At 47.3% G+C, this 10,673-nt stretch overlaps 2 protein-coding genes across 3 annotated transcripts in view; one reads left to right on the top strand and one right to left on the bottom strand.

The window, feature by feature from the left end:
- LOC130188394 (recoverin-like) overlaps nt 1-517 on the top strand; it is an 8,794-nt gene extending 8,277 nt beyond the window's left edge. The window contains exon 4 of the mRNA XM_056406749.1: nt 447-517. Coding sequence (XP_056262724.1) covers nt 447-482 — 36 coding nt within the window. The 3' untranslated portion in view covers nt 483-517. The remainder of the gene's footprint in view (nt 1-446) is intronic.
- gas7a (growth arrest-specific 7a) overlaps nt 1-10,535 on the bottom strand; it is a 13,394-nt gene extending 2,859 nt beyond the window's left edge. The window contains exons 1-8 of one of the 2 annotated variants that reach the window (XM_056406738.1): nt 10,447-10,535; nt 9,317-9,379; nt 4,679-4,768; nt 2,804-2,919; nt 1,504-1,578; nt 1,018-1,096; nt 428-559; nt 70-193 (exon numbers count right to left, since the gene is read on the bottom strand). In XM_056406738.1, coding sequence (XP_056262713.1) covers nt 70-193; nt 428-559; nt 1,018-1,096; nt 1,504-1,578; nt 2,804-2,919; nt 4,679-4,768; nt 9,317-9,379; nt 10,447-10,461 — 694 coding nt within the window. In that variant the 5' untranslated portion in view covers nt 10,462-10,535. Of the gene's footprint in view, nt 1-69; nt 194-427; nt 560-1,017; nt 1,097-1,503; nt 1,579-2,803; nt 2,920-4,678; nt 4,769-9,316; nt 9,666-10,446 lie in introns of those variants that run through there. The other variant, XM_056406739.1, reaches the window with a different exon arrangement.
- Between the last annotated feature and the right edge of the window lie 138 nt (nt 10,536-10,673).

The raw sequence follows: 10,673 nt of genomic DNA, 5'->3' as shown, positions 1-10,673 counted from the left end.
CTCAAGGAAACAGATGTTTTAAAAATCTGTCGTAAACAAGTGTCCGTGACCGACTCCGTGACCTCTGACCTGCTTGTGTGGATTTCCGTCGGGCCTTCTTGATGTCCTCCTCCGTCTTGTTGCTGAGTTTGACCTCCAACTGCTGGGTCTTCACCTCCAGGTCCTTCTGCCGGTCCGCCAGGGCTTTACGGGACTGCACACACACACACACACACACACACACACACACACACACACACACACACACACACACACACACACACACACACACACACACACACACACACACACACACACACACACACACACACACACACACACACACTTTGAGTCTTAACTCTCGGCTAAAGCGGAAATGTGGCTTCTTCTTGTCTTATTTATGATAATCATGCATGTGTGTGTGTGTGTGTGTGTGTGTGTATTCTACCTTCTCCACACTGGCGTAGCGGCTCGCCAGCTGCTTCCTGAGGTCGGCGATGTGATGGTCGTACTTCTTCAGGTCCTTCTTGAAGTTGTCGCACCTGAACGTCAGCAAAGGTTTCTCCACCTCGGTGTGAAGCTGAGAAGACAAGAAGGAACCAGGAGTCAAAGAAGTCTACGCTTCATGTGTTAAAGCTGCATTCTCTCTCCTGACCACCAGGGGGCGACTCCAGAGCCCCGGTGGAGGAGGCGCCCCGAGCGGCTGCTCGTCAGAACACGGAGCCAATTAATTAGACAAGCGCTCCGAGGCTGTTTCCTCACGGTAATCAGATCACCGGGTCACACACACACACACACACACACACAAACACACAGACACACACACACACACACAGATACACACACACATACACACTGGCCCCTACGTCCTGCATCCAGCCCCTGGCCTAGACCTGGCCTCCTTCCCAATGGCCTTTTTTTCTATTTCTGATCCGATGTGAGGTCAAAGGTCAAAGGTCAGGCATGTCGTGTTCAGACTGTAAAGCCCTCTGAGGGGAGTTTGTGGTTTTAAACTGCACAACATAAATATATTCGTACCTTGTTGGCGAACTTGAGGTGGACCTCGGCCTCGTCGTGGAGACTCTTCTTCAGCTGCGTCCAGGCGTCTCCCAGAGTCCTGTGTTTTATTGTGAAAATAAAATAAATAAAACCTGTAAATCCTACAACACACTTTACTAAAATGCAGCATTTAATGTATTATTCTTTTATTATAGATGTACATTGAACCTCAATGTCTGCACTGCTGGATAAAACACCAGCATAATCACTCAGGAGGAGTCGGGTCGGACGAGCACATGAGAGACGCTTTATTTTGAAAAGCCTCTTTTAGAAACGCACGGTTTGGGTTGTAATTTAAAATAACTTTGATAGCCAGATTTATTTAATGGATGAGTCACTTTGATGTATTTTATTTCGGTGTTCGTCGTGTGATATATTTGACCAATTAGAGTTTATTTCTCTGTAATCGAGGATTCTCCGTTTTCTTGAGCGTCAATATATTTTGGGTGCGTTTGTTTCGCTCACCCTTCCTCCTGCGCCGCCAGCGGGCTCAGAGACAGCTTGGACAGGTTCTTGGCGTATTCCTCTTCAATCTTTATCCTGAAACACACACAAGAAGAAGCATGAGCTGCCTGGCTCAAGGGGCAGGGCAGAGGAGCTCTCTGAACACATTCATTCATAAAAACCATAGTGACAAGATCGGTTTGAATAAATACAAATATAATCTTATCCCTCATCAGTTGTGTGCGGTTCATGAGGAATAAAAAAACACGATAAATAAAGTAATTTTTTTATGATTTACTGACGATTTGGGGACGATGGTGAACAGAATAAATATTATATATATATTACAAGATATTGATTTGCCAATATGGATCCAACAGAGCGATCGGGGATCTCTAAAAGAGACTTAAGCTCCTTTTTTACAGATCGTTTCAGAGGCCCCTGAGCATCAATAAACCCTGTTGCATTCTGGGAGACGCTTCACACGGAAAAAGGTCGGCGCTCAATAGAAACCCAGAAGGGCGGGAGGCGTGAGGCGAGTCCATTCAGAGGAGGAATCCTCGTTAACTTCCCACCGAGGCGAATAAAGCCTTCGCGGGAAAGAGGCGGAGCCAAAGCTTTAGAGCGAGAGAGAGAGAGAGATGTAAACTCCTGATTATTCTCTCCGTTTTATTGACTTCCTGTTGGGAGCCGATGGAACGCTCTCCATTCATCAAGTTTCTTTTATTTAGTTATGTTCGCCTCCTTCATGAAGAAGACTTCTCACCAGCAGCTTCATGACGCTGTTGATCAATAACCTACAACTAGTCTATAACTAGTCTTTAACTAATCTAGAACTAGTATATAACTAGTATATAACTCGTCTATAACTCGTCTATAACTAATCTAGAACTAATCTAGAACTACTCTATAACTACTCTATAACTACTCTATAACTAGTCTAAAACTAGTCTATACCTCATCTCTAACTAGTCTCTAACTAGTCTATAACTAGTATATATCTAGTATATAACTAGTCTATAACTCATCTATAACTAGTCTATAACTCATCTATAACTAGTCTATAACTCATCTATAACTAGTCTATAACTAGTCTATAACTATTCTATAACTCATCTATAACTAGTCTATAACTAGTCTATACATCATCTCTAACTAGTCTATAACTAGTATCTAACTAGTCTTTAACTAGTCTGTAACTAGTCTATAACTAGTCTACAACTAGTCTTTAACTAGTCTACAACTAGTCTGTAACTAGTCTATAACTAGTCTATACCTAGTCTTTAACTAGTCTTTAACTAGTCTATAACTCAGACTCTACCTCTCGTGGATGAACTCAGACATCTCTTTCTGCATCTGTTTGCCCTTCAGCTGCTTCTGAAGGAGAACCTCGAAGCCCGCCACCGAGGGGGTGCCCTGGGGGTCCTTCTTATCGGTCTGAGGAGGAGGAGGAGGAGGAAGAGGGAGAGGAGGAGGAGGAGGAGGAGGAAGAGGGAGAGGAAGAGGAGGAGGAGGAATAGGAAGAGGAGGAGGTAGAGGGGGAAGAGGAGGAGGTAGAGGAGGAGAGCATCACTCAACCGATAAACAACATGACAGCAGAACGCCTCGTCGCTATTTGTGTAGAAAGAGAATGACTCATGTGAAGAGGACGTGTGTGTGTGTGTGTTTATGCATGTGTGATGCGTGTGTGTGTGTGTATGTGTGTGTACTGTGTGTGGACTATGTGTGTGTGTGTGTTTATGCATGTGTGATGCGTGTGTGCGCATGTGCATGTGTGTGTTTATGCATGTGTGTACTGTGTGTAATATGTGTGGACTATGTGTTTATGTGTGTGTGTGTGTGTTTATGCATGTGTGATGCGTGTGTGTATCTGTATGTATGTCTACTGTGTGTACTATGTGTGTACTGTGTGTACTATGTGTGTACTATGTGTGTATGTGTGTGTACTGTGTGTACTGTGTGTACTCTGTGTGTACTGTGTGTGTAATATGTGTGTACTGTGTGTGTACTGTGTGTACTCTGTGTGTGTACTGTGTGTGTAATATGTGTGTATGTGTGTGTACTGTGTGTACTGTGTGTACTGTGTGTATGTGTGTGTACTGTGTGTATGTGTGTGTACTGTGTGTGTAATATGTGTGTATGTGTGTGTACTGTGTGTATGTGTGTGTACTGTGTGTGTGTGTACTGTGTGTACTGTGTGTATGTGTGTATGTGTGTGTACTGTGTGTACTGTGTGTATGTGTGTGTACTGTGTGTATGTGTGTACTGTGTGTATGTGTGTGTATGTGTGTGTAATGTGTGTACTGTGTGTGTGTGTGTACTGTGTATGTGTGTGTACTGTGTGTACTGTGTGTACTGTGTATACTGTGTGTACTGTGAGTACTGTGTATACTGTGTGTACTGTGAGTACTGTGAGTACTGTGAGTACTGTGTATACTGTGTATACTGTGTGTATACTGTGTACTGTGTGTACTGTGTGTATATGTGTGTATGTGTGTGTACTGTGTGTACTGTGTGTATGTGTGTGTACTGTGTGTACTGTGTGTATGTGTGTGTACTGTGTGTACTGTGTGTATGTGTGTATGTGTGTACTGTGTGTATGTGTGTATGTGTGTGTACTGTGTGTATACTGTGTGTACTGTGTGAGTACTGTGTGTACTGTGTGTGTGTACTGTGTATATGTGTATGTGTGTACTATGTGTATATGTGTGTATATGTGTGTACTATGTGTATATGTGTATGTGTATACTATGTATATATATGTGTGTATATGTGTGTATGTGTATGTGTGTACTGTGTGTATGTGTACTATGTATATGTGTATGTGTACTATGTGTATATGTATGTGTATATATGTGTACTGTATATATGTGTGTACTGTGTGTATGTGTATATGTGTGTATGTGTGTACTGTGTGTACTGTGTGTATGTGTGTGTCATATGTGTGTATGTGTGTGTACTGTGTGTGTACTGTGTGTGTAATATGTGTGTATGTGTGTGTACTGTGTGTACTGTGTGTATGTGTGTTGTGTGTACTGTGTGTATGTGTGTGTACTGTGTGTGTAATATGTGTGTATGTGTGTGTACTGTGTGTACTGTGTGTATGTGTGTGTACTGTGTGTATGTGTGTGTACTGTGTGTATGTGTGTGTACTGTGTGTACTGTGTGTATGTGTGTGTACTTTGTGTGTTCTCACCCAGAAGTAGTCGCAGTAGCTCCATTCTTTGGGCTTCAGCAGCTGCTGCTCCGGTCCTTCTCCGGGCAGAGGGAAGGTCACACCGTTGATCTGAGGGCAGAGGAGACGAGGAGACGAGGGGTGAGGGAGCGAGGAAAGGAAACCAAAATAACAACAGACAGAAGAAACCGAGAGGAGTTGAAGCGACGTCTTTAAAAAGAGAAACACAGAGTTACCACAAAGTACACACCGTGACCTTTGACCTTTGACCCTCCGGCTCATTTATTGCAGGAAGCTCCCAAAACGTCAGATTGCGACATCGTGATATTTTGCAGACATATTGAGGGTTTCTTTACGATCAGAACTTCTCTTTGATCTAAAAGTCTTTCAAAGGTTTTTATTTATTTTAAATTTCATCTCAATTTGAACACGAGGGAGCAGAAAGTCACGAATATATTTACACATATTAACTCGTAAAATACGACTTCTTGAAGGCCTCAGATGTTTTTAAGTATTGTTTCTAACCTGATGGTCTCAGGTGAGAACATCAATATTAATATTAATATTAAACTTTCACTGGAAACATCAATAAACTTCATTTAAATAAGAAAGAAACGCTATAAAAACAATAAAAATGGCTTTAAAGTTATATGACGATGATCCAATGAGGTACTTATACATCAGGGTGTGTCGTACTCCTTGTAGTACTCCTTGCAGAACACACATCACGCAGGTCAAAGGTCAGCGAGAGACTCCACAACACAGAGAAACCTTTAGTACTGAGAATGAAACACACGTTGTACACGGAGTGATAAATATATATACCGTATTTTTTGCCCTATAGGGCGCACTAGATTATAAGGCGCACTGTCAATGAATGGTCTATTTTCGATCTTTTTTCATATATAAAGCGCACCGGACTATAAGGCGCATTAAGCGGAAAAAAACAACTTTTCTTCGTAATCTTTTGGCAGTTGCTGCGAGACGGTAGTTCATGTGCGGATAGAGAGATTACGTCTTTTCATAAAACGAAAGCACCAAGAAGGACCGCCTCGAAAGTCATTGATATTCATGTCCCGTGCTAACGCTGTTGCCTTCAGTCGAATAGAGACTGTAGAGACGCTTCTACCTGCTGCTCTCTGTTCAATAACCCACTGTTCAATTTTGTCCTCTAACTGGCCATCTCGCTTTGTTCCCGCGGAAACTCTGTGTGGTCTTCTTTACTTGGCGCAGGTCATCTTCTTGCTTCCTCCACTTCCGTACCATTGATTCATTGATGTTGAATTCTCTCGCAGCTGCTCTATTCCCATGTTCTACTGCGTGACTGATAGCCTTGAGTTTGAAGTCCGCCTCGTAAGCGTATCTTTTGACAGGTGCCATTTTGGGATCCTTATACACACACTGTAATATTATGGTGAAGCACAGTATGTATTACTCCGCGACGCTCCTGGCTACGGTAGCCGTAATGCTGCAAGCGGTGCGGCTTTGTAGTTTACCAAAGTCGTACTAAAACATTTTGACTTAGCGCCGTGAGCGCCTTGTACCACACAAAATCGCTTAGAGGTCAGTAAGCAAAACCAGAATTAATCCATATATACGGCGCTTCGGATTATAAGGCGCACTGTCGTTTTTTGAGAAAATTAAAGGCTTTTAAGTGCGCCCTATAGTGCAAAAAATACGGTATATATATATATATATATTTATGTGGATAAATAAACAACTGTTTAATTTTATTGTTACCAATTTAATTATATTTGCTTTGCTGAATAGAAAGAAAAACTCATAACAGAGAAAACGTCTCTCCCTCTCTCTCTCCATCTCTCTCCATCTCTCTCTCTCCATCTCTCTCTCTCTCTCGCTCCCTCTCTCTCTCTTTCTCTCTCTCTCCATCTCTCCCTCTCTCTCTCTCTCTCTCTCTCTCTCTCTCAGAGTGTGTGTCTGTGTCTCTGCTGTTACTACGCGACAAATTAATTTTGCTGTAAAAGACCGCCTCCCCCGATCTCTCCTCAGGCACACACACACACACACACACACAAGGAACACACCAACACACACACACACACACACACACACAAGGAACACACCAACACACACACACACACACACCAACACACACACAAACAGACCCACACAGAAACACACACACACGCACAAACACACACACACACACACAAGGAACACACCAACACACACACACACACCAACACACACACAAACAGACACACACAAACAGACCCACACAAAAACACACACACACACACCAACACACACACAAACAGACACACACAAACAGACACACACACAGACACTCCACCCGAGGCCGGGTGGCGCTCTTGAACGGCCTTTCATGAACACATCATGTGGTCGGTCGCGCGGCTGAAGGTGAGCTCAAGGTCGCGGTCAGCCGTGCGGTCGCCTCGGGCGTACGTGTTTCTGTTTGTGCTCGACGGTCTGCAAATGTGTGCGTCTCCATGACAACCGGGGATGGGGTTGTGTAACGCGAGGTGGAGGAGAGACTCCCGCGGAGGGCTGACGTCACCCGGCCTCCTCGCTCCGTTTCAGATGCGGCAACAGGAGCGTTTAATATTCACGCCGGACGCCGGGACCCCCCCCCTAAAAAAAAAAATCAACGCTTCTGTTTCGTGGGAACCAATCAGCACGAGGCACCACGTGAGTCGGAAAAACTGATTTCTGAGCGGTGAAAGCTTTGAAAAGAAACGTGTGTCTTCAGTGAATCTCTGAATGGCTCCCCCTCCCCCCTCCCCCCCTCCTCTTTCTCTGCCTGTGTATTTTCCATTTCAACACACATTGATCAGCGCCGTTGCTTTTGTCGCCATGGAAACTGGACTCGCTGCATCTCTCCAGGTCTGCGGCGATATTTGTTGTATTTTTTTAAACGATTAAAAAAAAAGATTTCTCAGCAGCCAGACACAAAAGCACCTTTGTGTGTCTGTCTGACCATCATCATCATCTTCACCATCACCATCATCTTCATCATCATCATCACAATCATCATCATCCTCATCATCATCATCTTCATCATCATCATAACCATCATCATCATCACCACTATCACCATCATCATCATCATAACCATCATCATCATCATCACGACCCCCCCCCCCACACACACACACACACTCATCATTATGACAGATTGCATAACCACAGCTTCTGTCACCTCCTCGGTGTTCTGCGACCTGAAGAAGCCCAAATACTACGTGTGTGTGTGTGTGTGTGTGTGTGTGTGCGTGTGTGTGTGTGGGGGGGGTCACTGCCGTGTGACCTGCGCTGCCCCTGCAGAGGACCCCATGTGGAGGAGTCGACTCGTGTCTCTCTTCACGTCTGTTGAGACGCGATGCATCACGGAGGGGAAGCCCAGCGGGGACCCACAATGCATTGCACCTCGGGCTCGGAGGACGCCGTCAACAGATGATAGTAAAAAGAAAAGATGAGAACTTATGTCTGCCCAGACGGAGAGGATGGAGGAGACAGAGAGGATGTAGGAGACATGGAGGATGTAGGAGACAGAGAGGATGTAGGAGACATGGAGGATGTAGGAGACATGGAGGATGTAGGAGACAGAGAGGATGTAGGAGACAGAGAGGATGTAGGAGACATGGAGGATGTAGGAAACAGAGAGGATGTAGGAGACGGAGAGGATGTAGGAGACAGAGAGGATGTAGGAGACGGAGAGGATGGAAGAGACGGAGAGGATGTAGGAGACGGAGAGGATGGAGGAGACAGAGAGGATGTAGGAGACGGAGAGGATGGAGGAGACAGAGAGGATGTAGGAGACGGAGAGGATGGAGGAGACAGAGAGGATGGAGGAGACAGAGAGGATGGAGGAGACAGAGAGGATGGAGGAGACAGAGAGGATGTAGGAGACAGAGAGGATGGAGGAGACAGAGAGGATGTAGGAGACATGGAGGATGTAGGAGACAGAGAGGATGTAGGAGACAGAGAGGATGTAGGAGATGGAGAGGATGGAGGAGACAGAGAGGATGGAGGAGACGGAGAGGATGGAGGAGACAGAGAGGATGGAGGAGACAGAGAGGATGGAGGAGACGGAGAGGATGGAGGAGACAGAGAGGATGGAGGAGACAGAGAGGATGGAGGAGACAGAGAGGATGTAGGAGACATGGAGGATGTAGGAGACAGAGAGGATGTAGGAGACAGAGAGGATGTAGGAGATGGAGAGGATGGAGGAGACAGAGAGGATGGAGGAGACGGAGAGGATGGAGGAGACAGAGAGGATGGAGGAGACAGAGAGGATGGAGGAGACGGAGAGGATGGAGGAGACAGAGAGGATGGAGGAGACAGAGAGGATGGAGGAGACGGAGAGGCTGGAGGAGACAGAGAGGATGGAGGAGACGGAGAGGATGGAGGAGACGGAGAGGATGGAGGAGACAGAGAGGATGGAGGAGACGGAGAGGATGTAGGAGACGGAGAGGATGGAGGAGACAGAGAGGATGGAGGAGACAGAGAGGATGTAGGAGACGGAGAGGATGGAGGAGACGGAGAGGATGGAGGAGACAGAGAGGATGTAGGAGACGGAGAGGATGTAGGAGACGGAGAGGATGGAGGAGACAGAGAGGATGTAGGAGACGGAGAGGATGGAGGAGACGAGGAGGATGTAGGAGACGAGGAGGGACTCACCGTGGTCTTGGTCTCCTTCACCTCTCTGATCTGCCTCCTGGCCGGCGACACGCAGCCGGGCGCCTGAGGAGAGAGACAGGACGGGTCGTCAAAGCTCTCCTCCATCTTCACCTCCTCCTGCTCTCTCTCTCTCTCTCTCTCTCTCTCTCGCTCTCTCTCTCTCTCTCTCTCTCTCTCTCCACGCACCGAGGCTGCCTCCAGTCTCACGAGCCACTTGGCGAGTGGAGAGGAGTCGCGATGCAAAGAGAGAGAGAGGAGGGGGGAGGGAGATGTGGAAGGTAGCGTTAGGAGGGAGGAGGAAGGAGTGAGGAGAGAGGAGGGAGGAATCTGTGGCGGGAGCGTGACGAAAGTCTAGCCGCCAGTTAAGCTGCCGTCTTCAGGGTGGAGGGACTCACCTCCACCCCTCCCCCAAAGGTGCCATGGGGGGGGGGAGAGAGAGAGAGAGAGAGAGAAGCTGGAGCGTAAAGGCGATGATGGAGGGGGGGGGGGTGTATAAAGAGATAGTAAGAGGAGGAGGAGGGGATTTATTTACATGATCCGTACCACCCCTCCATCTTCAGAGAGAGGCAGAGAGTGTGGGAGGAGGGAGGAGGGAGGAGGGAGGAGGTGGAGATGTGATGGGGGTTTGATGGAAACGGTTGAACGATGATCTTTCAAAAAGGCTCATTACGATGAGGAGGGAAACTGGAGTAGAGGAGGAGGAAGGAGAGGGGGAGGAAGGGAGAGGGGGAGGAGGGGTGATGGGGAGGAGGGGTGATGGGAGGGGGAGGCAGGCAGCCAATGAGAAGAAGCCTGTCGGTCGAGTGTCCACAACAACGCAGAGATAAACGTGATCAAACACGAGCAGACAAAGTCCACCCGTCTCACTCCACCCGTCTCACTCCACCCGTCTCACTCCATCCGTCTCACTCCACCCGTCTCACTCCATCCGTCTCACTCCACCCGTCTCACTCCACCCGTCTCACTCCACCCGTCTCACTCCACCTGTCTCACTCCACCTCAACCTGGTCCAACCACAACACCACAAACAGAACAACCAAAACCCTCTGTCCACCTCCCTCCACCTCCTCCCTCCACCTCCTCCCTTCACCTCCTACCTCCACCTCCTCCTCCTCCCTCCATGTTCTCACCTTCGCTGCACACATCACAGTCCGGTCCAGGTGTCGTAGTCGCCGTCTCGGCTTTAATTTTTTTTAATCAAACTGGACTCCGAATCTCATCCGCCCGTACAACAACCCCACCTGCCCGTACAACCCCACCTGTCTGTACAACCCCACCCGTCCGTCCACACTCGCCCGTGTGATCCGGACTCAGCTCGCCCTCGAGCGACTCGGAGTCGGTCACGTGGCTTTGGGCA

This window comes from Pseudoliparis swirei, chromosome 23 (assembly GCF_029220125.1).
Source record: "Pseudoliparis swirei isolate HS2019 ecotype Mariana Trench chromosome 23, NWPU_hadal_v1, whole genome shotgun sequence".
Taxonomy (NCBI): Eukaryota; Metazoa; Chordata; class Actinopteri; order Perciformes; family Liparidae; genus Pseudoliparis; species Pseudoliparis swirei.
This window is presented reverse-complemented; position numbering and strand designations above follow the sequence as displayed.